Source organism: Cnephaeus nilssonii (genome assembly GCF_951640355.1).
Source record: "Cnephaeus nilssonii genome assembly, chromosome: 10".
Classification (NCBI taxonomy): domain Eukaryota; kingdom Metazoa; phylum Chordata; class Mammalia; order Chiroptera; family Vespertilionidae; genus Cnephaeus; species Cnephaeus nilssonii.
This window is the reverse complement of record NC_137081.1, coordinates 82,915,081-82,940,409: the sequence shown is the minus strand read 5'-3', so window position 1 is coordinate 82,940,409 and position 25,329 is coordinate 82,915,081. Positions and strand designations below refer to the sequence as shown.

At 43.6% G+C, this 25,329-nt stretch overlaps 1 protein-coding gene across 2 annotated transcripts in view; it reads left to right on the top strand.

Moving 5' to 3' along the window:
* The window catches only part of CCDC93 (CCC complex scaffolding subunit CCDC93), a 107,071-nt gene that overhangs the window by 41,358 nt on the left and 40,384 nt on the right, over positions 1 to 25,329 (top strand). For both annotated transcript variants that reach the window (XM_079782225.1, XM_079782224.1), the window contains exons 12-13: positions 15,301 to 15,417; positions 22,361 to 22,423. In XM_079782225.1, coding sequence (XP_079638351.1) covers positions 15,301 to 15,417; positions 22,361 to 22,423 — 180 coding nt within the window. The remainder of the gene's footprint in view (positions 1 to 15,300; positions 15,418 to 22,360; positions 22,424 to 25,329) is intronic.

Here is a 25,329-nt window from a genome sequence, read left to right as displayed (position 1 = left end):
GTAAATTAACTGCCACAGAAATGGCTGCCACCCTGGAGGGAACAGCAGGCTTGGCTCCGCCCCAGGCTACAAAGTTTCAATTGTAGAAGGAAAATAAATTCCAGATACCAGGGCCACCCCTTGGGTTGCCAGGGGGCGTGGCCGGCCTGCAAACCACCACAGGCCCCTCGCTCAGGCTGCCCCACACCCCAAGGGAACCCCCACCCTTATCTGTGACACCCTTCAGGGCAAACCAGCTGGCCCCCACCCCTGTACCAGGCCTCTATCCTATCTAATAAAAGAGTAATATGCAGATTGATCATCACTGCAACACACACTATAGCTGCCCCCATGTGGTCAAAGATCCTGCCCCCATGTGGATACAAGATGGCCACCACAAGATGGCCAGCAAGGGAGGGCAGTTGTGAGGCACCCGGCCTGCAAGGGAGGGCATTTGGAGGTGATCAACCCTGCAGGAGAGGGCAGTTAGGGGTGACCAGGCCGGCAGAGGATGGAAGTTGGGGGCAAACAGGCTGGCAGGGGAGCAGTTAAGCATCAACCAGGCTGGCAGCGGAGTGGTTAGGGGGTGATCAGGCTGGCAGGCAGAAGTGGTTAGGGGCAATCAGGAAGGCAGGCAGGCAAGCAGTTGGGAGCCAGCAGTCCTGGATTGTGAGAGGGATGTCCGACTGCCCGTTTAGGCCCGATCCTGGTGGGATCGGGCCTAAACGGGCAGTCGGACATCCCTCCAGGAGTCCCAGATTGGAGAGGGTACAGGCTGGGCTGAGGGACAACCCCCCACCGTGCACGAATTTCGTGCACCGGGCTTCTAGTACATATATATATATATATATATATATATATATATAATGTATGTGTGTGTGTGTGTGTGTGTGTGTATATATATATATATATATATATATATATATATATATATATATACATACATACATACTAGAGGCCCAGAGCATGATTGAATCATGCACGTGTAGGCTCCCCTACACGCTTTCGCTTTCAATCACGGGGGAGCTGGGTGCCTGTCCGCTGGTGCACCAGGCCTTTCAGAAGCCTCCGCCCCGCCGGAAGCTTCTGAAAGGCCTGGTGCCTGAGTGGACAGGCACCCAGCTCCCCCACTTTTGATGGTCCATGGTGGGACGTGAGCTCGCTGCCCCAGAGGCCCCTTCTGTGCCGCAGCACAGCCATGGCGCAGACGCTGAGCTCGAGCCGCTGCTGGTGACGCGAGCTCAGCGTCCCGCCGGCCCAATTGGCCACCCCGAGTCCCGCCCCCCCACGCCTCCTGGCCAATCACAGGCATAGTGAAGGTACGGTCAATTTGCATATTTGTCTATTATTATGTAGGATATATACATATACATATATATATACATATATATATATATATATATATATATATATATATATATATATATAATGTGTGTGTATATTTTAGAGGCCCGGTGCATGAATTCGTGCATGGGTGGAGTCCGGCCAACCTGGCCAGCGGGAGGGGACATGGGCGGTTGGCTGGCCTGCCTGCTGGTTGAACTCCTGGTCAAGGGGACAATTTGCATATTAGCCTTTTATTATATAGGATATACACTGTGTGGCCAGATTATTATGCGTTTTGAGATCATAATAATCTGGCCACTCAGTGTATATGTGCAGACTTCTCTTTCATTTGTAAAGTTCAGAGTTTCTTAGAACAGTGTAACATGATAAATACACTTTTCACAGCAAGTCTCTGAGAAATGTAACTCAATTTAATATGGTTCCTGCAAAGCATCAGGGAAGAGGAATGTGAAGAAGCTTCCAGATACATAATTCATGAGTGTCAGTAGGCTCTTGGCCAGGGAGCACCGTCTCCCTTTGTTTCCACAGGGTAGCACCCTTCCCAGAATGTGCTAGATGAGGCACCACTGCCTTTTGGTGTTGATGTCTAATGTACCGACTGCATCCTAGTGTTCGTTTTTATAGGGAAGGAGAGTGTTATTACTGTGATTGGCAGAAAACTAAAAAGCCTGACTGCCCCTAGCTGGTTTGGCTCAGTGGATAAAGCATTGGCCTTTAGACTAAAAGGTTCTGGGTTCGATTCTGATGCCCGGGTTGTGGGTTCAATTCCCAGTAGGGAGTGTGCAGGATGCAGCCAGTCAGTGATTCTCATCATTTATGTTTCTATCTCTCTCCCTCTCCCTTCCTCTCTGAAATCAGTAAAAATATATATATTTTTTAAAAAAGGCTGACCAAAAAACTTCTAGTCTGCTATCCCCCACTAACTTGAGCCAGAAGAAAAGGAAAGAAGGTGAGCCAGGGAAGGTTCAGGGTCCCTAGAAGAGCAGGAAGGGACTTTCCCTAATGCCACATACTAACCAACCTTATACCATTTTGATTTTAAACAAATCATTCTTTAGTCAACATCTCCCTGAGACAGGATCTTAGAACATTTTGTTGATCCAGAGGCACAGATCTATCTTGGGGAATCAGGAGAATTTACCCTGAGTGCGTTCTCTGTGCCTGATACTTTATATACCATTATCTCATTTAATTCTCAGAACAGTGTGCGGCCTCCTTGTTTATAATCCTCTGCATTTCTCTATCATTACACTGACTCATATGCAACTGAAACCATCTGTTTATGTGAATGTGGACCACATTTCTCCATAACTTCGAGCCTTACTGAGGGCTTGACAGTGTTGGTACTCAGTACATAAGCAGATGAAGATACTGAAGGTCAGAGATGTTAGGTTACTTATTCAGCACCATGTAGCTAATAGTTTCAGGTTTGCAGACAGGACTGTCTGACATAAAACCTATATTTTGGGGAGGTAAGCATCCTTAGGGGGAAGCAGGGAAGGCCTCCTTTGCCATTCTTCAGGGCCTCTTTAGATTCTCCCACCATGCAACTGCATACCTTGGGCTAAGTGGAGAGAAGAGGCCAGATCATGTTGGGAACTAACTACAGAAATAAATAAAAATGAAAATGGTGTAGCCCAGGCACTTAAACACAGTCACACTTACAGTGTTGCAAACTGTGGAAGTTTCTATGTGGGGTGTGTGAGTGGCTTTTATATCTGGAAAATACCACATTAAAATACTCTCATGCAACTAGAGTGTCACATCTTAGCCAAAAGACTGTCAACATCTTGATCATAGTGAAATGAATTTTGGGTCATCAAGAGACTTGAGAGAGGAATTGTTTTTTCTTAGGGATTTTACAAGTTTTCTTGTCCAGCAATTAAGACATTTTGGCACCATTGTTTTTCACCTTTTTATTCTAAGGACCATTTTATGGCAATTCATTGGAAGCCCATACTTTGCCTTGAAATAATATCTTTCAGGTGCATCTGGGTCATCTCAGGTAATTAGAGCTGGGTGTGTACCACAGAGAGGTTGTGGTCAGGAATCCTACCTAATAATAGACAAATATGCAAATTGACCATACCTCCGACACACCCACAAGCCACGCCCACCATCCAATCAGAGAGAGTATGCAAATTAACCCAACCAAGATGGCTACAGCCACAGAGAGCAAAGTTTCCTAGGTAACAGAAGAAGCCAAGCTTTCCACCTGCCCTTGACAGGCCTAAGCCTCTACTCAAGCTACAAAGTTTCAATTATAGAAGGTAAACAAATTCAAACAGAAATGGCGGCAGAATGGAGCTTGAGAGAGCAGGCCAGGGTTTTCCCCAGCAACACGGGAAGCAAAGCTTTCCGCACACTCTGGCCGGGCTCACCCGCTTAAGGCTACAAAGTTTCAATTATAACCCCAACAGAAATGGCTGCCGGTCTCGGAGGGAGCCCCAGGCTTGGCTCCGCTCCAGGCTACAAAGTTTCAATTGTAGAAGGAGAACAAATTCCAGATACCAGGGCCTCCCCTTGGGTTGCCAGGGGGCGTGGCCAGCCTGCAAACCACCACAGGTCCCTCGCTCAGGCCGCCCCACGCCCCAAGGGAACCCCACCCTGATCAGGGACACCCTTCAGGGCAAACCAGCTGGCCCCTACCCCTGTACCAGGCCTCTATCCTATCTAATAAAAGAGTAATATGCAGATTGATCATCACTGCAACACACAATATAGCTGCCCCCATGTGGTCAAAGATCCTGCCCCCATGTGGACACAAGATGGCCACCACAAGATGGCCAGCAGGAGAGGGCAGTTGGGAGGCACCCAGCCTGCAAGGGAGGGCAGTGAAGAAGGACCAGGCCTGCAAGGCAGGGCGGTTGGAGGTGATCAACCCTGCAGGAGGGGGCAGTTAGGGGTGACCAGGCCGGCAGAGGCGGGAAGTTGGGGGCAAACAGGCTGGCAGCGGAGTGGTTAGGGGGCGATCAGGCTGGCAGGCAGAAGTGGTTAGGGTCAATCAGGAAGGCAGGCAATCAAGCAGTTGGGAGCCAGTAGTCCTGTATTGTGATCGGGCCTAAACAGGCAGTCGGACATCCCTTGAGGGGTCCCAGATTGGAGAGGGTACAGGCTGGGCTGAGGGACAACCCCCCTCCATGCACGAATTTTGTGCACCTGGCCTCTAGTGTGCATATAAAAGCAGAAAGGAAAGAAAGTCTCTGGAGAATGCAGACAACCATATTTGATTAGAGTAGATTTTGTCGTCCATGATAATTTTTATTATACTTTATGATGCAACCATCAGAGATCTGTCATTCACTGACCTGGACAGTATACTTTATAGAAACTCTTCCATGAGGGGCGGTGTAAGCAGAAGGGAGCCTATATCAGCTCTCATTACTGGAAGTAGCATGGATGCTCCAACAGCCTTGTCATATCTCTTTGCCCTTGCTTCACTTTCTATTAGCACCTGGGAGGTCTCACCACAGACTTTTTCAGTCTTAAGGCACCCACCTGGCATCCGTGTGTAAAATCCTACGTAAGGACTCTTCCTGTGTTTGACATGGCTCAGGTCACATATTTATCCCTGGGGCAGTTGTTGGGACCAGGTGACCAGCCTCCTGATTGGCAGCTCCTCTAAAATGGAAGAGAGTGTAAGATGATGGTTCCCCAAAGGAAGGGGTTGCTGTTGTGAAACCAAAGGATTCTGGACACTCATGACAGCTAGCACCTCCATAAGCCTTTGTTCATAGTAGGTCCTCAGGAGATTTGTCTAACCAAATTGGATGAAACTGACCCAAAAGAATCTATTGTTTTATAAGGTTTCTCTTTCCATAGTTTCAGTTACCTGAAACAGTATTATAACTGTGTGGTCATAATTGTTTTGTTTTATTATTAGTTATTGTTGTTAACCTCTTACTGTGCCTAATTTATACATTTAAAACATATGTATGTATAGGAAAAACATGGATTATATAGGATTTGGTACTATCTATGGTTTCAGCATCCACTGAGGTCTAGGAACTGTCATCTGCCCTCTTGAGGTAGCTGCCTTGTTGTTGTTGTTGTTTTTCTCTATCCTGGTTTTAATTTTTTGAATTAGTGTTATGAAGACTGCTCAGACATTTAAAAAGAGAGTTAGTGTAATTTGGGGGTGTTTTAAGTCTTCAACTTGATGTCTTTTTTTTTTTTTTCCTCACCTGAGGATCTGCTGTTGTTTTTTTGTTTTGTTTTTAGAGAAAGGGTCAGAGAGAGAGAGAGAGAGAGAGAGAGAGAGAGAGAGAGAGAGAGAGAGAGAGAGAGAGATATGAAAGAGGGACATTGACAGGTCAGCTCCTGTACGTGCCCCGATTGGGGATCAAACACGAAACCTAGGTATGTGCCCTGACCAGAAAACAAATCTGCAACCTTTTGGTGTATGGGACAATGCTCCAGCCAACGGAGCCACTCGGTCCAGGCTCCAGCTTGATTTCTTTTCTGCCAAAGAACTGGCAGAATTGGTCCTCTAGATGGGGTGATTTCTTCTTTCAGCAAACATCTATTGAGCATGTGCTTTGTCCCAGGCAGTGTCAGGTATAGGGGCAGGGATAGAGTTCTAAGACATGCATGCTGTCCTGAGGAGCTCCCAGTTAGGAGTCAGTCAGCCTGTAAGGAGATAAATTACAGGATAATATCATTTGTGTGATCTAAGTAGACATCACTTGCTACTTGGTGTGTGTTGTCAATTGAAATGTCAGTATGTGCCCAAAGAAAGTGTTTGGTATAGTTGATATTGAACTTTTTTCCTATTAATAATTAGGTAGAATAGATGACTTTTTAAAATTGTACCCACTTGAAGTGAAATGGGAGAGAATAGTTTAAGAGGGTCTAGGGCAGTGATGGGCAACATTTTGAGTTTGGTGTGTCAAACTTCGCCAAAAAACTGAGCATAACTCGGGTAGTGTGTCACTTTGAGGAAAAAACATTATTTCGCAAATGTTTCATCCTCAGGAGCAGCAAATGTTTCATCCTCGACATGCGGTCGCCTCAGCCATCTGGTCTAGGGACTGAGTAAAGATAACCGTCCCCCAGGGACCTTGCCTGGACCAGAAGGTCATGGGAAGCTTGGCTACTTAATTAGAGAATCAGGCCTGAGCTGAAACCAGGATGGTTTCTAATAAGCTTAATGTGAATATTTCTAATCCCATCATCTGACTACAAAGATCATTTTAACATTTTCTAGCAGGACTGGTATATGGAGTGGGGGAAGTAGAATGGGGAAAAGGAGGAGTTAGCCTTTTGGGAACCTCCTATTCTGGCCCCGGATGGAAAAACCCAGGTTGGGATCAGAAGGGTGAGAGCAAGAGTAAATTTTTGCCCCTTTCTTCTAGACTGTTTCTTTACATAAGGCCACAGGGATACACAAGTCATATCCTAAGTCCATATACTTCTGGAGGGCCAGAAGTTCATCTTTCATCTCTGTTGCCTAATATATAAGCGGTGTTCTGTAGAAGACTGTAGACTCACCCAATAGCCATGAAAGGTGACTTCCCTTTTTAAGATAGGCTCCTCTGTGATGATGTGTGGTTCAGCTCCTTGTTGTCTCCTTCACAGCACTGCTAACAATGCACCATTTAATTTGTCTTTGCCTGTCTCCCAGGACTAGAATGTTGGTTGTCAACAAGGACTGGGATCTTTGTAGATCATAAACATTTGTTGAAGGGAGAAGAAGGAAAAAGAAGAGCTTTCAAAATGCTCTCTCTGTGGCACAATTTAGGCTTGGAGAGAAATAAGGTAGAGGATACAGCCCCTTTATTTATAAACTAGAGGCCCAGTGCACGAAATTCGGGCACTCGGGTGGGGGGGGTCCCTCAGCCCAGCCTGCGCCCTCTCGCAATCCGGGAGCTCTTGGGGGATGTCCGCCTGCCTGCTGGCTGCTCCTTAGTGCTGCCACGGAGGCAGGAGAGGCTCCCGCCACTGCCGCTGCGCTCGTCAGCCGTGAGCCCGGCTTCTGGCTGAGCGGCGCTCCCCCTGTGGGAGCACACTGACTACCAGGGGACAGCTCCTATGTTGAGCGTCTGCCCCCTGGTGGTCAGTATGCGTCATAGTGACCAGTTGTCACGTTTGGTCGATTTGCATGTTAGCCTTTTATTATATAGGATGAATCAGTTTTTCCTGACTAGACTGTGAAGGTCCAGGGGTAAGGTCTGTGTCTCTTTCCACATTCACACTGCCTACCACTGTGCCCCACACATAATAGGTTCTGAGTAAAAGTTAGTTGAACTAAACCAAGGAAGCTAGGGAGAGATATTTAAAACTATAATCAGAATTTAAAGATTAAGGAACCCAGTAAATCTGGAGAGAATCATGCTAAATGTGTTTGCATTAACAAACTGCTTAAAAATTTCCTAAATTCTGAGTGACCAATGAGATACACTGTAACTAACAGCAAGGAGAATGGTATTTCTAATGAATTGTCAACCTGATGGAATTGTCTCAAGCTTTATGTCACAGCCTATACCTTTCAGGGTCTTATCAATTTGGATAAAGACATAGGATTTAGTTTTATCAGATTTGATCATCATTTAAAGCTGGAAAAGAAAAGGTGGCTAGTACACTGGAGAATAGAATCAATATTAAAAAATATCTTAGGCCTTAGATGGTTTGGCTCAGTGGATAGAGCGTTGGCTTGTGGACTTGAAGGGCCCCAGGTTCGATTCTGGTCAAGGGCACATGTCCAGGTTGCAGGCTCGATTCCCCAGTAGGGGGTGTGCAAGAGGCAACCCATCAATGATTATCATCACTGATGTTTCTCTCTTCCTCTCTGAAATCAATAAAAATATATTATTTAAAAAATTGCTATGAAAAATATATATATCTTAGATTGAAATTATGAGCTCAAACCAATAAATTCATTGTTTAAAGAAGGTAATGTGAACTATTTTATTTAGTTTCAGAAAAACTAGTCATATAAATTCAGGATTTGATGAAGATACCATCTAACCTGACAGCAGCTCCTGGAGATAAAAGTGAGAGGTTTTGGATTTTTTCACATTTCCTAAATGTTAAGTGCATTCTGGCAGGGATGCTCTATGGCCAGAGCTGTGCCTTAGATTCATCAATGTTACATGAATGTGGCTTTGAAATGTATGGGATTGCATTAGGAGGAGTCAAGAATCTTAAAAAGAATGTTTATGTATCCGGTTTTATTAATGGAAAGCAGAGTATAGATCAGGGAAAGTGGATGGATGATCCCATTCTGTCTGCAGTTCTGATTCCATCTGGAGTACTTGGAAAGATCACTTATGAGCTAGGGTATTTGCAGAGGATAACAGCCAAGATGGCAAAGGATACTGACATCTATGATAATAAAAGTATAATATGCTAATTAGACCAGACAGCCAAACAATCTTCCGGACGTTATTCCAAACGTCCTTCCGGACAAAGCCACAGTGGCGGGGGCCGAGGCAGAGGCGGTTAGAGGCGATCAGGCATGCAGGCGAGCAGTTAGGGGCGATCAGACAAGCAGGCAGAGTGGTTAGGGGTGATCAGGCAGGTGAGCGGTTAGGAGCCAGCAGTCCCAGATTGCAAGAGGGATGTCCGACTGATCAGGCCTACTAGGTAACCTGCAGTCGGACATCCCCCAAGGGGTCCCGGATTGCAAGAGGGTGCAGGCCGGGCTGAGGCAGCCCCCCCGGCCCCCGCATGAATTTCGTGCACTGGGCCTCTAGTCTGTATAATAAAAGCCTAAGTGACTGTTATGGTGGAATGACCAGAACAACCGGTCGCTATGATGCGCACTGACCACCATGGGGCAGACGCCCAACACAGGAGCTACCTCCTGGTGGTCAGTGCACTCCTACAGGGGGAGCGCCACTCAGCCAGAAGCCGGGCTCATGGCTGGTGAGCGCAGCGGTGGTGGTGGAGCCTCTGCCGTGGTAAGAAGCGAGCGGTCCTGGACTGTAAGAGCCCCAGACTGCGAGAGCCCCTGATTGCAAAAGGGATGTCTGACTGCTGGCTTAGTCCCGATCCCCGGGGCCTCTAGTCTTGTTATAAAAAGGAGAAAGGAAAGAGCTGTGGATGCTTCTAGATGAGATAAATTGAACTGTGAAAGAATGATTACATTTAATCTCCATTGCTTCAGGGAAGAATGGGTGGGTACTTGTTTGAGTCTTTACACATCTGATTTTATTGTCTTTTGCTAGCTCTTGCTCATGATACTTTGACTTGGTGTGTGCTTTTGATTTTTGACTGTGAATTCATATTCCTTGGAAATTTACCTGTAGAAATTCTTTGAGGCTTAGAATTGAAGCTTTGTTCTTCTATAGAAGATTTGCTTTTGTTTTTGACAGACACCTAGGGACACCCAGCCCAAGCTTGTACTTACAGTATTGACTTGTGGGTTTTTGGACCATCCCGTTAGTGTGTAAATTTAGATTGCAGATCCAAATGTGGGCCAGTCTGTTGTTACAAAATCTCAATGCAGATATTTTCCTTTTTACACCTGTGTCAAGGTTTATGCATAGCAGGTGTTGAATTGTAAAAATCAAATGTTGAGATCACCTGGTTTTGGCAAATACGCTCAAGAAAAAAGCCAATTTCAGTGGGTATACATACCTTCCTATATTTCCATTTTCACTAGTTTTTTTTGGCCATCCAGGATTTCATACATTCTAGCTAGCTTTAGATTTTTTAAAAGATTAAAAATAAATATTTTAACTTGTTTTTAATAGGAGGGTTCATCAAGGTGTCAGAAACTGAAGTTCATCTGTTCAGTAGAGAACTTTGGGCACCCTCCTGCGATAGGGATCTTTATTATTGACAGCTTACTAACCATATTTTTAGGAGGGAGGGGGGTGACATAGGAGAGATTCCTGTATTAACAAGAAGGTTGTTATATAAATAACCTTTTAGGTCTCTTTCATTATCAAAGTATGTAGTTTTAGCTAAAGTAATAATTTTTGTTTATCTGAGGAATTTACTATTTTGAACTGGGTTAATATTGTTGAATCACATTTATATCTGATTCCACTCGAATGAAAGTTGTGAATGTGTGTCAGTTATTAGAAAACATTGAATCTGCACTAGAAGTCATCTAATCCATGTTGTAGTTTTGAAAGCACGTTCTTAATCTGAAATGGTTGAACAAAATTAGATTGGTTCTATAGCCCTCACTCCAGTGTAAACACAAATGGAATATTTGTACATGGCTGGTATTTTTTGAGAGATGTACTTTTCAAATAGAAATTAGTTAAGATGCCCCAGGACTTAAATTTTTTTCTGTCAAGGAATTATTGAAAAGCCCCCTTTCCTATTCTCCACCTGGACAATTTTATGTCATCTTTCAAGATCTAACTTGGTCATCTTCAGTGTTCTTCCCAGTGTGACTCTCAGTGAACAGAATGTCAGATGAGACATACTGTTTTAAAAACATGCTTCTGCCTTCATCAGTCTGATGCTTTTAGTTGCGTAGAGGTTATTGAAAGAAATGAAAACTTAGATTGCTTAATTAAAGGTATGTTTGAAAAATTGAGCAATCAGCTTTTCCCTGACTAGGTTAAGAGCTCTTCGCAGTTTAGCTCTGGAATAAATGACATTCTGTGCAAAAATAATTTCCCATTAAACAAGGCAGTTTGCATAGCACCATCTCTAATTTTTTTTATTTTTTATCCTCATCTGAGGATATTTTTCCATTGATTTTTAGAGACGAGTAGAAGAGAGAGGGAAAGACAGAGAGAAACATCAATCTGAGAGAGAGAGAGACATCCATTGGTTACCTCTTGCACACCCCCTGACCAGAGTCTAGGCTGGGGAGGAGCCTACAACTGCAGTTCATGTCCTTGACCGGAATCGAACCTGGGACCCTTAGGCCCTCAGGCCAATGCTCTATCCATTGAGCCAAACCAGCTAGGGCTGCATAGCACCATCTGTAGACTCAAAAGCACATGAAGGAACTCACAAATTTATATGTACTATGGACCTGTTCATTGCACATTATTCATTTTAATTGGGCTTGAGAAATGTCAGATATGGAAATGACACTTACTTTTCTGATACTAGTGTACATTAAAGCTTTGCAGGTGCAAATTTAAGGGACTCCACAGAGCAATGAGAATTACTACCTAGCAATAAGAGAAAGGATTTTGAAAGCCTGTGTTTGCTGAGAACATCCTATATAATAAAGAGGGAATATGCAAATTGACCGTCACTCCACCACAAAGATGGCGGCGCCCACAGCGGAGGCGGGGTTTCCATAACACAGGATGGCTGCACCCACAGCAGAAGCTGAGTTCCTGTAACGAGCCTTAACGAGCAATCAACAGGGACCTCAGGCCATGCCCCCCAGCCCAGGGGGCTTGACAGGGGACCTCAGGCCGGGGGACCTCAGGCCATGCCCCCCACCCGGCAGGGCTTGACAGGGGACCTCAGGCTGTGTTCCCAGCCCCGGCGCCAGGCCGGGGGACCTCAGTCCGTGCCTCCCCCCCAATGGGGCTTGACAGGGGACCTGAGGCTGCGCCCCCCACCCAGCGGGGCTTGACGAGGGACCTCAGGCCATGCCCCCGCCTGGCGGGGCTTGACAGGGGATCTTAGGCCGCGTCCCCCAACTGGCAGGGCTTGACAGGGGACCTCAAGGCATGCCCCCTGCCCCGACCCAGGCTGGGGGCCCTCAGGCTGCGCCCCCCCTTCCCCAGCGCTGGGCCAGGGGACCTGAGGCTGTGCCCCTCGCCCGGCGGGGCTTGACAAGGGTGGGACCGGCTGGGTCTGGATCTAGCCCAATGGGGGAGGGGGCCAGTTGGGTCTGGGTCTTGCGCAATTTTGAGGCCCATGTCGGTGGGCGGGGACTTGACTCTGGGTCCTGTGGTGTGCCCCAGACTCTGACAGGAGGAAGATTTTCATATCCATTTTACTAATTTTCTTTCATCTCTGACACTTCTGTTATAGAGAAAGGACAAATAGCAATATTAAAATATTTCCTCTAATCCCCTTTTGCACTGGGCCACTAGTATATTATCATTCAGGAGATATAATAGTACATTTGGACAGAGACTTCAAGTCTTTCTGTGCACTGCAAGTATTTTCCCTTTGTATGATTTTTTGAATCACCTGTCTAGTAAAAAAAGTAGAATCAGAAAAGAACTTTCTCCTCTGAATGTTGTATAAATGATGGTGGGCCCACTCCTATGATTGGGACCAATACATTACTCCTGAGTACGTCAGGACCCTTAGATTAAAGTAGTGATTCTCAAAATTTTGTTTTAGGACCCTTTAGAACTCTTAAAAATTACTGAGATCCCAATAGCTTATGTATTAATTCATTTACAAATGACAATAAAAAAATACATTACATATTAACATCAAAGCAATGATATCACATGTCATGAAAATTTCACTGTAAAATCATGAGAGAGAGAGAGAGAGAGAGAGAGAGAGAGAGAGAAACAGATAAAGAGAGAAGGAAGGAAGGGATGGAGGGAGGGGGGAAGGAAGGAAGGGAGGAAGGAAAGAAAATAGCCAGCCAGAGAGAGAAAAAGAAAGGCCAGCCTGGAAATCTTTCAGGTATAAAGATAGCTACTGGTTTTCCTCCATGAAGAGTTCTTAGAAGTGAAGTCAAAGGTCATAGTTCTAACACTTTGTACACCATAACCGTCTATAGCTGCAAACCTTGCATATCAACTCAGGTCACCCAATTTTTAAATCGGACTTGTCAGTGACATCTCTGGGTTTGTAAAGAAAATTATGCTAACTTAAAATTCATAAATATTCCAGTGCACCTGAAAGAAAAGGGGATGATTTCCGTTTGGGACAAATGGCAGTTAACGGGTTAAAACAAAGCTGTGTGTACCAGGTATACTTGATAAGATGGTGTGGAACCTGGTGGAAAATGCAGTTTTCATTCTCTTGGAACCTAGGCCATAAAGTCAGTTAATGGGCAGGTAAACCTGCTAAGAGTTGAAGACATCATCCAGCCCAAGCCCAAGTGCAGAATGTGCTGAATGAATGTGTGCTCACCCCTGCAGACAGGAGCTTACATGAACTGATCCCCCAGAGCCTGTCTGCCCACAGCTTGGTCTGCTCCAAAGCCAGGCAGGCAGCTGGATGGATCAGGGTACTCAAGAGGATCCGAAAAGCAAACAGAGACATACCATATGGGATAGTTCCTGTGAATGGGGAATTAATTCTATTTCAAATGTCAATAAATCATGAGATAGAAGGCTTATGTAATTCTGCTAGTAAGGTAAAATGCCTTGAGGATATTCCAGTGACACTTTAGAAATCAAGGTCAAGGAATCTAATTGGGTGTTAAAACCCAAATCTGAAATTATCTACAAGAGAAAAGCAACTAAATATATAACACCCAGTTTAGGGTGATGCAGTCAAAGTAGAGCAGATATAATTATTTAACTATAATTCTGTTTCTGACAAGTGATTTGAAAATTGAGAAGGGTTGGTCTTTCCTCTTTCTCCCCCACCCCCCTTTTTTGTACTCAAATGATTTTCGAAACAATTCTTTTTCCCCAGACTCCAGGTTGTGGATATCTTGTTGTGCCCAATTGCATCTTTAAAAGGTAACTCCAATTCCAATAAATCCAGATAAGCTGGAATATGTTACTTGACATTTTCCAAAATCCCAGGTTTCAAGGCTAGATATATTGCAAAACCAAATGCTTCGTTTATGGCCTGCCCACAAAATAGAAAATGATGTTTCTTACTATTTTATGCAACCATATCCTGCTGATTGTTTCCTACCTCCAGAGTTGTTAAGAAGCAAAAAAAAAACAAAACAAAAAAAACACCTCATCATCTGTTAATAATACTACTGAATAATTCAGGGAAGTCCTTAGCCAAAATAAATGATGACTATGACATCTAATTTCTCTTCCTCCTCACTCTCCCATCTCTTCCCCATGGGTAAGTCTTCCAGACTTTCAAGCTCATGATCACTGTTAAAAATCAAATACCCAAATTGTTTTGTTGCGCTTAGGTTTAAAGTCAGTGATTCGCTTGGAATTGGGATGCTTCCATGGGCATTTACTGTTTAATAAAGTTATCTATGATCATCCAACAAGTATTCTAAGTATACCTATTGCAACAAGGTCAGCTTTTTTGTTTCTTTTTGGGGGGCTTCTCTTTGGTATCTTGAGGCATGTATTTGTATTCAGAATCTACACCAGGCTGCTTCCTTGTTTGTGTGATTTCTCAGTAATGTTGCTACATTTATCTCACTTGATCCAGAAATCTCTCCCTTATGACAGTCTCTGTGTCTGTCCAACCCTTCTTCTTCATTCCTTCCCTATATAATTTCTGGAATTTCCTACTGACGTCTATCACCAACTTTTATCCCTCTCAAATCTATGCTCTGTGAACACCAGAAAAAGAGAAATAAGAAATGGTTAAAAGTGCCCATGGGTGGGGGAGAAATAAGTTGGGAGAATGTTGCTTTTCATTACAAGTGTTTCTGACTGATTATACTTTTTTAACCATCCTCTATAATAAAAGTGTAGTATGCAAATTGTCCCCTCAACAGTGAGGTCGTCCAGGAGTTCGACCAGGGGGCAAGGCTAACCGGTGGCCAGGGGAAAGGAGGGAATACCCAGCTGGCAGCCGGCAGCCACTAGGGACCCTACCAGTGCACGAATTTTGTGCACTGGGCCTCTAGTATGCTTATAATACATTATGAAATTAAATCAATTCATCATTCTTGACAATTCCAGAATTGTATTCTAAAGATGTTAATGTGATGATGTTATTCCTCTAAGACCCTTTGATGATGCCCCATTGCCTATATGTTATCAACAAACCACTGTTACATATTCTTGTGCTTCTGTACATGCTTGCCTCTGCCAGGGATGCAGATCCCATTGATAGGGATGGATCATTGTACCAGTCTTCTTCTCTGGACCTGGGGTTTGCACGGGTGCTCTGCCCCGACTGAGCAGGGATGGAGCTGTCTTACATGAACTCAGGTGGACTAATTAAATCTTCTGGATTTGCCCTCCCTGTTTTCCACAGCAGTCTGAGCTATCAGCTGAAGGAAGTCCAGAAAAAATAGGAACCTCCCAACTTCATCATCGGAAAGTCATTTCCTTGAACAAGCAGATTCTCCAGAAGACCAAACATCTGGAAGAAGTTGGTGTTTTCCTTTTATAATTTTACTTATGTAAAATGAAACTATTCTTCATGAAGGTAAAAATTGGGGAAGGAGTTAAGATTGTTGTGGTAGAATGGTCGAAGGAGGTTCCAGGACAGGGGTCAGCATACTCTAGTCCTTATGCCAATCCAGCCTCCACTTCTTTTTGTAAGTAAAGTTTTATTGGAATACATGTACACCCATACGTTTGTATGTTTTCTGTGGCTACTTTCAAGCTCCAGTGGCAGAGTTGACTACGTGCAGCAGAGACCACATGGCCTACAAAGCCTAAAATATTGATTATCTGGCCCCTTACAGAAGAAGTTTGCCAACCTCTATTCTAGAAGATCACAGAGCAAGAGTAGCATTTATTCACAAATACATACTCAGTACCTCTGTGTGCTGGGAACTAAACTAGGCTATGTGGATGAATGAAGAACAAGTTATGATCCTGCTTTCAAGGATCTTCAAGTAATAATGAGATACATACACTACATCATTCACACACCTCATTTAGTTACATCTGTGGTAAGTGCTTGAAGGAGGCGTCTAGAGAGCTGAGAGAGCACCTGAGGGGAGACCTGTTGAGTAGGTGCTGGCTGGGCAGGAAGTCTGCATGGGAGGTGTGGGGCTTGGGTGAGGACTTATGCAATAACATGAACTAAGACCTGAAAAAGGATAGGTCTTAGCCAATATCTCTTTTGTGGCTGGAGAATTGTGAGTGAGGCATCTGGTTGGCAGAACATGATCAGACAAGATCTCTGAGGTGAAGTTAAGGACAGTGGAAGCCATTGGAGGTTTTAAGTAGGAGAGTAGCAGGATCAGTTTGCATGTTTCAAAGACCATTCTGTTTGCTGTAGGAGCATGAGTTCATTGGATTTGGGTGAGAAGGGGTTTAGGAAGAACCATTAGGAGGTTGATCCAGTGGTCCAGACATGAGCTTTTGGTGGCGTTGACTAGTGGTAATAGGGGAAATGGAGGAAACCAGATCATTTTTGAGAGAGCTTTAGGAGATGGTGTTCTGTAATACTTGATGATAGATGGAACTGTTTTAGAAAGACCTTCACATATTCTTGAAAAGAAGGCATAAGAGGAAGCTGGGGAGTTTGACTCAGGAACAGTCATTAGAAGACAAATGTTACATGCTTCAGTTGCATTGGCAATAATATTTAATTAGGAAAATACATGTAGCAGAAGATGGAAATGAATATGGCTTTCTAAAGAACAGTTCACCAGTAGTTTCTGTAACAATTGATTTTCCAAAAATGGCTGCCAGTTTGCATTATGAACTTGTATATTTTTCATCTTTTCAAATCCCACATAGTATATCAAATGGTCCTACCCAGTCATTTCTTTGATTGAATTTGTTCGACCACAGCTGAAAAAACAGTAGGCTGGATTTACCAAATGCTCTGTATCATAAACAAACAAGGATTCCAAGGTGGACTGTGATTTGGTTTTCATTTGATAATTTGTTTAGGCATTTTAATTCACAGTACAGAAAGTATTATCTTTACCTCTGACCCTTGCCAGTGAAAAGAACCTGAAAGTGATTGGTTCAAAAAGGACTCAGCACAGAATTGAATGAGCATGAATCAAGGATGAGGCTTTATCCATCAGAATGTCTTTGTCTTCTGAGGAAGGACGATTTGGGGGATATTGCAGACCCCATGAACCAGATTATCTCAGCATGAGTAGATGTTTTCTTTCAACTCCTGTCTAAACTTGGAGAGAAGGAGTGCTGTGCGCCCTTCAGGGCAGTCCTGGCACATTCTCAGTCCAGGTGAAAGGGCAGCATCTCTGAACCTGTTTCCCAAGAGCCTGGTATTTTTTTGAATACTTCCTAACATGTAGTCAGTAAAGGACAGTGATCATTATTGCAGTGGCTAGTGTTACTAAAGATAACCCAGCATGTGCAATAACCCCTGCCTATGTATCTAGGCCAACTGGATGAGGAAAATGAGGCAGGGACATAGACATTTAATCGGGATCACATAGCACTTATGAGGTTAGGGGGTCTCAAATGATGATAAACATGTGCCTAGAGAGGTTGCTTTAAGGACAAAATGAAAAATATAAACAGGCATGCACTTTTTAATGAACCAAAGCTTTATGCAAATGTAAGACACCAAAGATGAGAATGTTTCAAAATAAGCCTAGATGTGAATGTTTTATAAAGATTCAACATCAAAATTTTCATAAACATTTTTTCCCAAAAAATTATTTGAGCTATAAGAATATACATTTTTTCTAGGTTACTTGCTAAATAAACCCATTTTAATTTGGAATGTTCTATCAAAAAAATCTGAAGCTTTTAAACTTTGTTACTGCCCCTAAATTTGCCCTGCTACAAAAGATTGCTCACCTCTAGGCTAGCTGGTCTACAGAATTGTTTAATCTTCTAATAGTGTCTAATTGTATCTGTCAGAAGTCACAGGGCAACAAACAACAATCCTAACAGCAAGCCTTTTGTGTAAGAATCCAGGTCTTTAGAGCTTCAACCCTAGTTCCTTCCATTGTCTCCTCAACTGCTTCTCTGGCCACCTCATTTGGCCTTGTACTTCCATCTTACACTTATTTCTTGGTTCACACTGAATAGAGAGCCACAGTGAGGGAGTATATACTGTGTGTGTGTGTGTGTGTGTGTGTGTGTGTGTGTGTGTGTGTGTCGCACGCACACACATGCGTAAATGTGCTAAACACAAACACATTTTTTTTCTGTCTCATCAATTTGTAAATGCTTCCAACACATTTTTGTGTGTTTTTTTAATTATAGGGATCATACAAGCTTACTGTAAATAAACCGAATAGTATAGAACTATCTATACTAATAAAAGGGTAATATGCAAATTGGACACAACACCCTCACAGTAACAACCGAACAGCAGGCTGCGTGGGGTGACAAGGCTGGCAGGGGGGGTAGCGAGGGACGACCAAACTACTGACCAGCAGGCTGCGTGGGGCAACCAGGCCAGCAGGAGTTAGCAAGGGACGACCAAACGACTGAGCAGCAGGCTGCGTGGAGCAACCAGGCCGGCAGGGGGGTTAGCGAGGGATGACCAAACAACTGACCAACAGGCTGCATGGGGCAACCAGGCCGGCAGGAGGGGCAATTAGGGGCGATCAGGCTGGCAGGCAGAGGAGGTTAGGGGTGATCAGGCTGGCAGGGGGGCCAGTTAGGGATGATCAGGCAGGCAGGCAGGTATGCAGTTAGGATCCAGCGGTCCTGGATTGTGAGAGGGATGTCCAATCCTTGGGATCGGGCTGAAACTGGCAGTCGGACATCCCCCAAGGGGTCCCAGATTGGAGAGGGTGCAGGCTGGGCTGAGGGGGACCCCCCCCCTTCATGAATTTCATGCACCGGCCTCTAGTATAAAAATAAAAATGTTGCCCCGGCTGGTGTGGTTCAGTAGTTGAGTGTCAACCTATGAACCAGTAGGTCACGATTAAATTCCTGCTCAGGGCACATGCCCAGATTGTGGGCTCAATCCCCAGTAGAGGCATGCAGGAAGCAGTCGATCAATGTTTCTCTCTCATCGATGTTTCTATCTCTCTATCCCTCTACCTTTCTCTCTCTAAAATCAGTTTTTAAAAAATGATAAAAATGCTCCACTTCTTAGCCCAGCCTTTATTTTCTAGGCCTTTGCAAGCACTCATATATGTCCGTTTACCTGGGGACACTGGGTTGTCTGGTTACAAGATTGAATTTTTTTTTAACCTCTTCTATCACAAATATCTCTTTTTCAGTAATAATAATGGCTAATAACATTTTTACTGAGTAATTACAAGGTGTGTGTTTTTAAATTAACTCCTTCAGTTCATACAACATCCTTATGAAGAAGTTACTGCTACTGTCCTCTCCCATCCAATTATTAACCAGTCCTGACCTTGCTTAGCTGCTGAGATCAGACAAAATCAGACATGTTCAGGGTGGTATGACTTTAGATTATCCTCAATTTACAAATAAGGAAATGGACACACAGAAGTGAGGTAATTTTGCCGTGGTCTCACAGCTTATTAGCAATGCAACTAAGATGTGAACATATAGATCTACCTCATCCTTTATAATGCCTGTTTAATGTGACATAGGATATATGTACCATAATTTATTTAACTTGTTCCCCATTTATGGATATGTAGGTTTTTCCAAGATTTTTTTCCCAATTGCAAATTTATGTTACCTTGAATACCTTCATGCCATCATCTTTGTACAAATCCTATATAATAAAAGGGTAATATGCAAATTGACCAAATGGTGGAACGACTGGAATGCCCCCAGCTTCTCGCCCCAGCTGGCCCTGCCCCTGAGCAGGGCCCCCCACCCCGAGCGGGGGTGGGACCAGCTGGCAAACCACCCACAGCCCCTCGCCCCAGCTGGCCTGCCCCCAATGACCCCTATCAGGAGGGCTGGCTGGACCCCACCAGTGCACAAATTCATGCACCAGACCTCTATATGTAAATATTTCTTTAAGATAAATGTTAGGAAGTGGAATTACTGGATCAAAAACTATGTGCCTTTTCAATTTTGCTAAAAACTGTCAAATTATTCATAAATTAGCTTACCAATTTGCAGTTCTAACAATAGTATGTGAGAGAATCAAAACTTGACATCTAAGAACCTCTCCTACACGGTAATATAGGGGGAAAGCAACCAAGATGCACCTGTGGAGAAGGTTTTAGCCCAACAGAGAAATGGAGAGGAGTAAAAGCAGGAGAAAGGAGTAGAGGACATCACAGGGTCCAACAAGAGAATATTTTGCAGTGGCACAGAACTGCAGTGCAGCTGGTAGATAACTCAGAAGACACCAGAGATTGAGGAAAGAAAGAGGAATCAAGAAAGAAAATATTGCGCTAGCCCGTTTGACTCAGTGGATAAAGTGTAGGCCTATGGACTGAAGGGTCCCGGGTTCAATTCCAGTCAAGGGCACATGCTGGGGTTGCGGGCTTGATCCTCAGTTGGGGGTATGCAGGAGGCAGCCGATTAATGATACCCTCTCATCATTGATGTTTCTATCTCTCTCTTTCTCTCCCTTCCTCTCTGAAATCAATAAAAATATTTTTTTTTAAAGAAAAGAAAGAAAATATTGGCCCTGGCTGGTGTTGCTCAGTTGGTTGAGCATCGCCCCATGCACTGAAAGGTTGCCAGTTTGATTCCCGGTCAGGGCATATGCCTGGGTTGCTGGCTTGATCCCCAGTTGGGGGCGTGCAGGAGGCAGCTGATCAATGATTCTCTTTCATTGATGTTTCTATCTCTCTCTCCCTCTCCCTTGTTCTCTCTATAAAATCAATAAACACATATTTAAAAAAGAAACATTTTTAAAAACGAAATGAAAGTATTAAGCAGCAGCTGAATTTGGGGGCAATGAAGGTTAATGAAGAAGAAAATGGAGATAGGAGAATCATGGAGGATTAGAGCAAGGTGAAAACTAAGCCTAGCTATGGAGACATTTCCTTTTTAAATAAATATGGTCCGATGCGACGAGGAAAACTCTTGGTAGTTAAATTAATTGGAGGAGAGGTGAGTCTTCCATTCTTAGCACACGTCTACTTCCCTGCCAAGATCCAGCCTGTGTGAGTCCGTCTTTGTACTCCCAGATGAGTAAGGTGACTGTTTCCTTGGGCATCCATCTCCTGGGCCTGTCTGCTGCTGCTCTTCTCAGTTTACTAGTCCAGCTCCTTGAGGGCAAGGGCTGTGTCATGTTCCAAGTCTCCTCCCACTCACCTCATTTGAGCAGAGCTTTGGGTAAATGTCAGGTGTATGGGTGCAGGGATTAGAGGAGGGCAGGATGGTGGGTGAAGGAGGTGGGGAAAATGCCAGGATCCCTTCCTGGAGCCCCAAAGAATATCAAGAGTTAAATCACTAGGATTTCAAGAGAAAAAACAAAAACAAAACACTTTCTCCAGAAATATTCTCATCTGCCAGTTACACAAACAGGTTAGTAAAAGCTCTCATTACACAGGTGGCTCCCTTTGAAAAGGAAGAAGCCAGAGCAAACCTGCTTCCCTCCTTCATCACTTCTGCTCTCTGCTTGAGTTGGCTTCCTGGTAGGCTTTGTTGAAGTGTAACCATTCATCAGTCTGAAGACTGGTAATTAGAAGTATGATTGAGGAGTCATGATTTCTGAAGATGGTAGTGTTTTCAATAAGTTGCTTACAGGTTCAAGGATGGGCAAGTTATTTTGTCATAATTTTTGAGCTATAGGATAAAATTTCTCATTGTTAATTTGTACACAGGTAACAGTCTGCTACTTCCCCTTTTCAAAAGTAGAAACGTACAAACCCTTTGAACTTTTAATGGAACGTTTTCAGATTTCTACAAGTTCATAGACAGCACAAGGCTATACCTTTTCAGTAAGAAAAAGAGAAATGACATTTTTGAGATTCAAGTTTACAATTTATGTAACTTTGAACGTAAAGGTAATTGATTTTCTTTCTGTTAGTGTTGAAGTCCTAAGTCCTTTCTTCTATCTTGCGTTATTTGCCAGCCAGTCATATTCTGTGCTAGAATCATGAGTGCTGAAATGCAGTGTGTATTCTGTGATGGGCAAGTTGGTTAACTGAATCATTTGTAGCCAGATAGAAAAATTAGACCTGAATGTAAATCCAGGCTTTATCAGTTATCAGCTATAAAGCAAGTCACTTCACCCTTCTGAGTCTCTATTTCCTTATCTGTAAGATAAGGATAATGTCTTCTCCCATTGAATATTAGGTTCAGTGATAGGATTTATGCAGAATATCTAGCATATCTTATGAGTGTACTTGATACTAATTATATATGAGTTTTCTCTTCATTTGTTCTTGGCAACCTTTCTAAAATTCCCATGTTTGCTCAGTTTAAATCTTTCTAAGCTTCCATTTTTTCATCTGTGAAATGGGGATTTCATCCATATGTGTGTTGTAAGGATCAAATGAGAGCCAATGTCTTCTATCTTTCATTTACAGCTGCAGGCAAATCATACCACTCTACAAGCCAGATACGATGAAACGAAGAAAACACTGACACAGGTGAGCAGATTTTCCTTCCTCCGTGGGCCATTTTAAGAATCATGTTGACCTGCATTATTAATGGAATGCCGTGTATCATCTGTCTGTGTGGAGGAGTCATGATTCCCTTCTCAGGGCTCAGGTCCATTTGGGGGCATAGGACAATCATATGACAGTGCCTGACCCATGCCACTAGTTTATCCATGCTTCCATGTTCTAGCCCATCCACGATTTAAGTGGGAGAGATCACTGAGTTGGCTTGCTGAGGAAGGCAGGCCACATAGGTGGGGACAGGCCACATAGAAAAACATGAGGGGTCATTCACAGTAAGTGGCCCCTGCTCCTCAAGCTGCAAGTTGTAGAATAGTTCCAAATACTGAATTCCATGAGAGAGAGGTGGTTTCTGTTTGTAATACGAGAGAATCACAGTGATATAATTTGCTGTTCAAAATTTCTGAGTAAGCCTAGGTGGGGTGGTTGGGGTTGGGGAGGTGTCTCAGGAGGAAGAGAGGGTTTTGGCATATTTTGAAGCATGTGATTCATTTTCTAATCCAGGTTACAAGTGTACCACCTCACATCATCATTAGAGTGTTGCTTGCCTCCATGTCTGATATCCTAGGAAACAAATACCTCTGACACCAGCTCTGTCGTGAGGGGAGTGAGATATTTATGTCCTTGCATACCCATGGAACTACCCTCATCTGGATCAGAAAAGCTCTTATTGGGACTTGGGAGCTCAGGCTGTGGCTGTACTCCACAGGGCCTCACTGCAAGTGCCCCACGTACTACTTTTTGGACTTGGTGGAAACTGGACTGATGTTCAAAGACATTTCTGAAACCAAACCAGTGCCCCTATTTTTTTAAATTTTACATGAAATTTACCCATTTAAATTCTTATAGATAGCAGTATGCAGCACTTGTAAGCCTGAAAACCTGACAAAGCTTTTTAATTCTGACCTGGACTCAACTCTTTGATTATTGTCAGAATGCTTAAAAAGGGAAGTTAGAGTAAATTGTTTAAAATTATTTCTAAAGATGCCTGCATTGCATTAGGATCAGCTTTCTTTCCACTGTTCTGTGACTACATTCCTTATGGATTAGATGGCAAACTCCTGGGGTGGAATTTCTACTGCTGTCCTTTAATGCTGCAAAGTCCCTAACGTGAAGTTTGCAAAGTCATGGATCAGTCTTTATGTAATAATCTGGGAAAGATTAAAGACAAAACATCTTGATATCAATTTCCTAAAACACATATATGCCTTAGGATATAAATCCTAAGTGGCTATAAAGTGGCTTTTTGTACTAAATATTAAATCAAGTATTTGTTGAGCCCCTTTCAGAAAGATAGACGTGTGATTTAAGTCAATAATAAGAGATAGTCTTCCTACCCTCAAATAATGCAGCCAGCATTAGTGTGTGCTGGGTGTGCTCTGGGCACGTCACTTTTATTAGTCCATTTTATCTTCCCAACAGCCCTAACAACACACTGTTATCATCCTTGTTCTGTAGATAGGGAAACTAAGGCAGAAAGGTCATGCACAGGGCCAGCTGGCAGTCTGGTACCAAAGACCTCTCGGAGACTAGTGGGACAGTCAAACTAATTCCCATCCACAAAAATGGGAAGCTCTACAAAACCTAGTTCTGAACTACATAAGAAGGAGCCTGATTTGGTCAGAGTACTAAAGACCAGGCCCCTGCATTAATAATGAGCTTCATGTTTGGGCCTCAGTCTCCTTATCTATTCTAGGCAAAGATTGGCAAAGTGAATACTCTGTACCCTTTTAACCAGTATTCCCAGGCATTACCTTTTCAGCAAAAGCTACCCTTCCGGGATAACCTAGTGGCACTAAAAAAACGGGGAGACCCATCTTTCCAGTAAATCAGAGAAAGTAAAGCAAAGCATGATGGATAGAGAACAGGTGACTATATAAAATTTGTGGGGGCCCTAGCTGGTTTGGCTCAGTGGATAGAGTCTGAGCCTGTGGACTGAAGGGTCCTGGGTTCGATTCCAGTTAAGGGAGGGTACATACCCAGATTGCATGCTCGATCCCCAGTAGGGGGTGTGCAGGAAGCAGCCAATCAGTGATTCTCTCTCATCATTTATGTTTCCATCTCTCTCCCTCTCCCTCCTTCCTCTCTGAAATCAATAAAAATATTTTTAAAAAATAAAAATAAAATTTGTGGGGGAGGCTGCACACCATTGTAAGAAGACCTGAGGCTGGCTGGCCCCTGAATTGGCTGCCAGATTCTAGCCTGTCCACTTTTTAATTTCAGTAATCCTAACTTTAATTTCCTATATGTGAGCTTGAGCCTTTCTAATGTAAGCAGTATCTTGTCCTCTCTCTCTAGGGGTATTAATTGTCTGAAGTTTTTCTTATAAACTATTTCTTCAGATCAAAATTCATGTTGAGTTGATACATCTTTTTTATGGCATTATCTTTCTTCAGATGTTTGATAATTTTTTATGGTATGTCTATCTTTGATTCTCAAATTTCCTTTTACGAATCATGTGGATTCTGTATCTTTTTTTAAAATATATATATTTTATTGATTTTTCACAGAGAGGAAGGGAGAGGGATAGAGAGTTAGAAACATCGATGAGAGAGAAACATCGATCAGCCGCCTCCTGCACACTCCCCACTGGATATGTGCCTGCAACCAAGGTACATGCCCTTGACCGGAATCGAACCTGGGACCCTTGAGTCCGCAGGCCAGCACTCTATCCACTGAGCCAAACCGGTTAGGGCTCTGTATCTATTTTATGCAGCTTGCTTCATGTGATTATTCTGGAAGGATGGGTCCTACTCTTCGGTGGGATCAGCCAGTGGTAACTAATATTCGGGGTAGGAGAACTCACCCTTTCTCCTGGGTACCTTGCCCTGCCTCTGTGACTCAAGCACCAGCTCTTGAATTAGCTCATGGGTTGA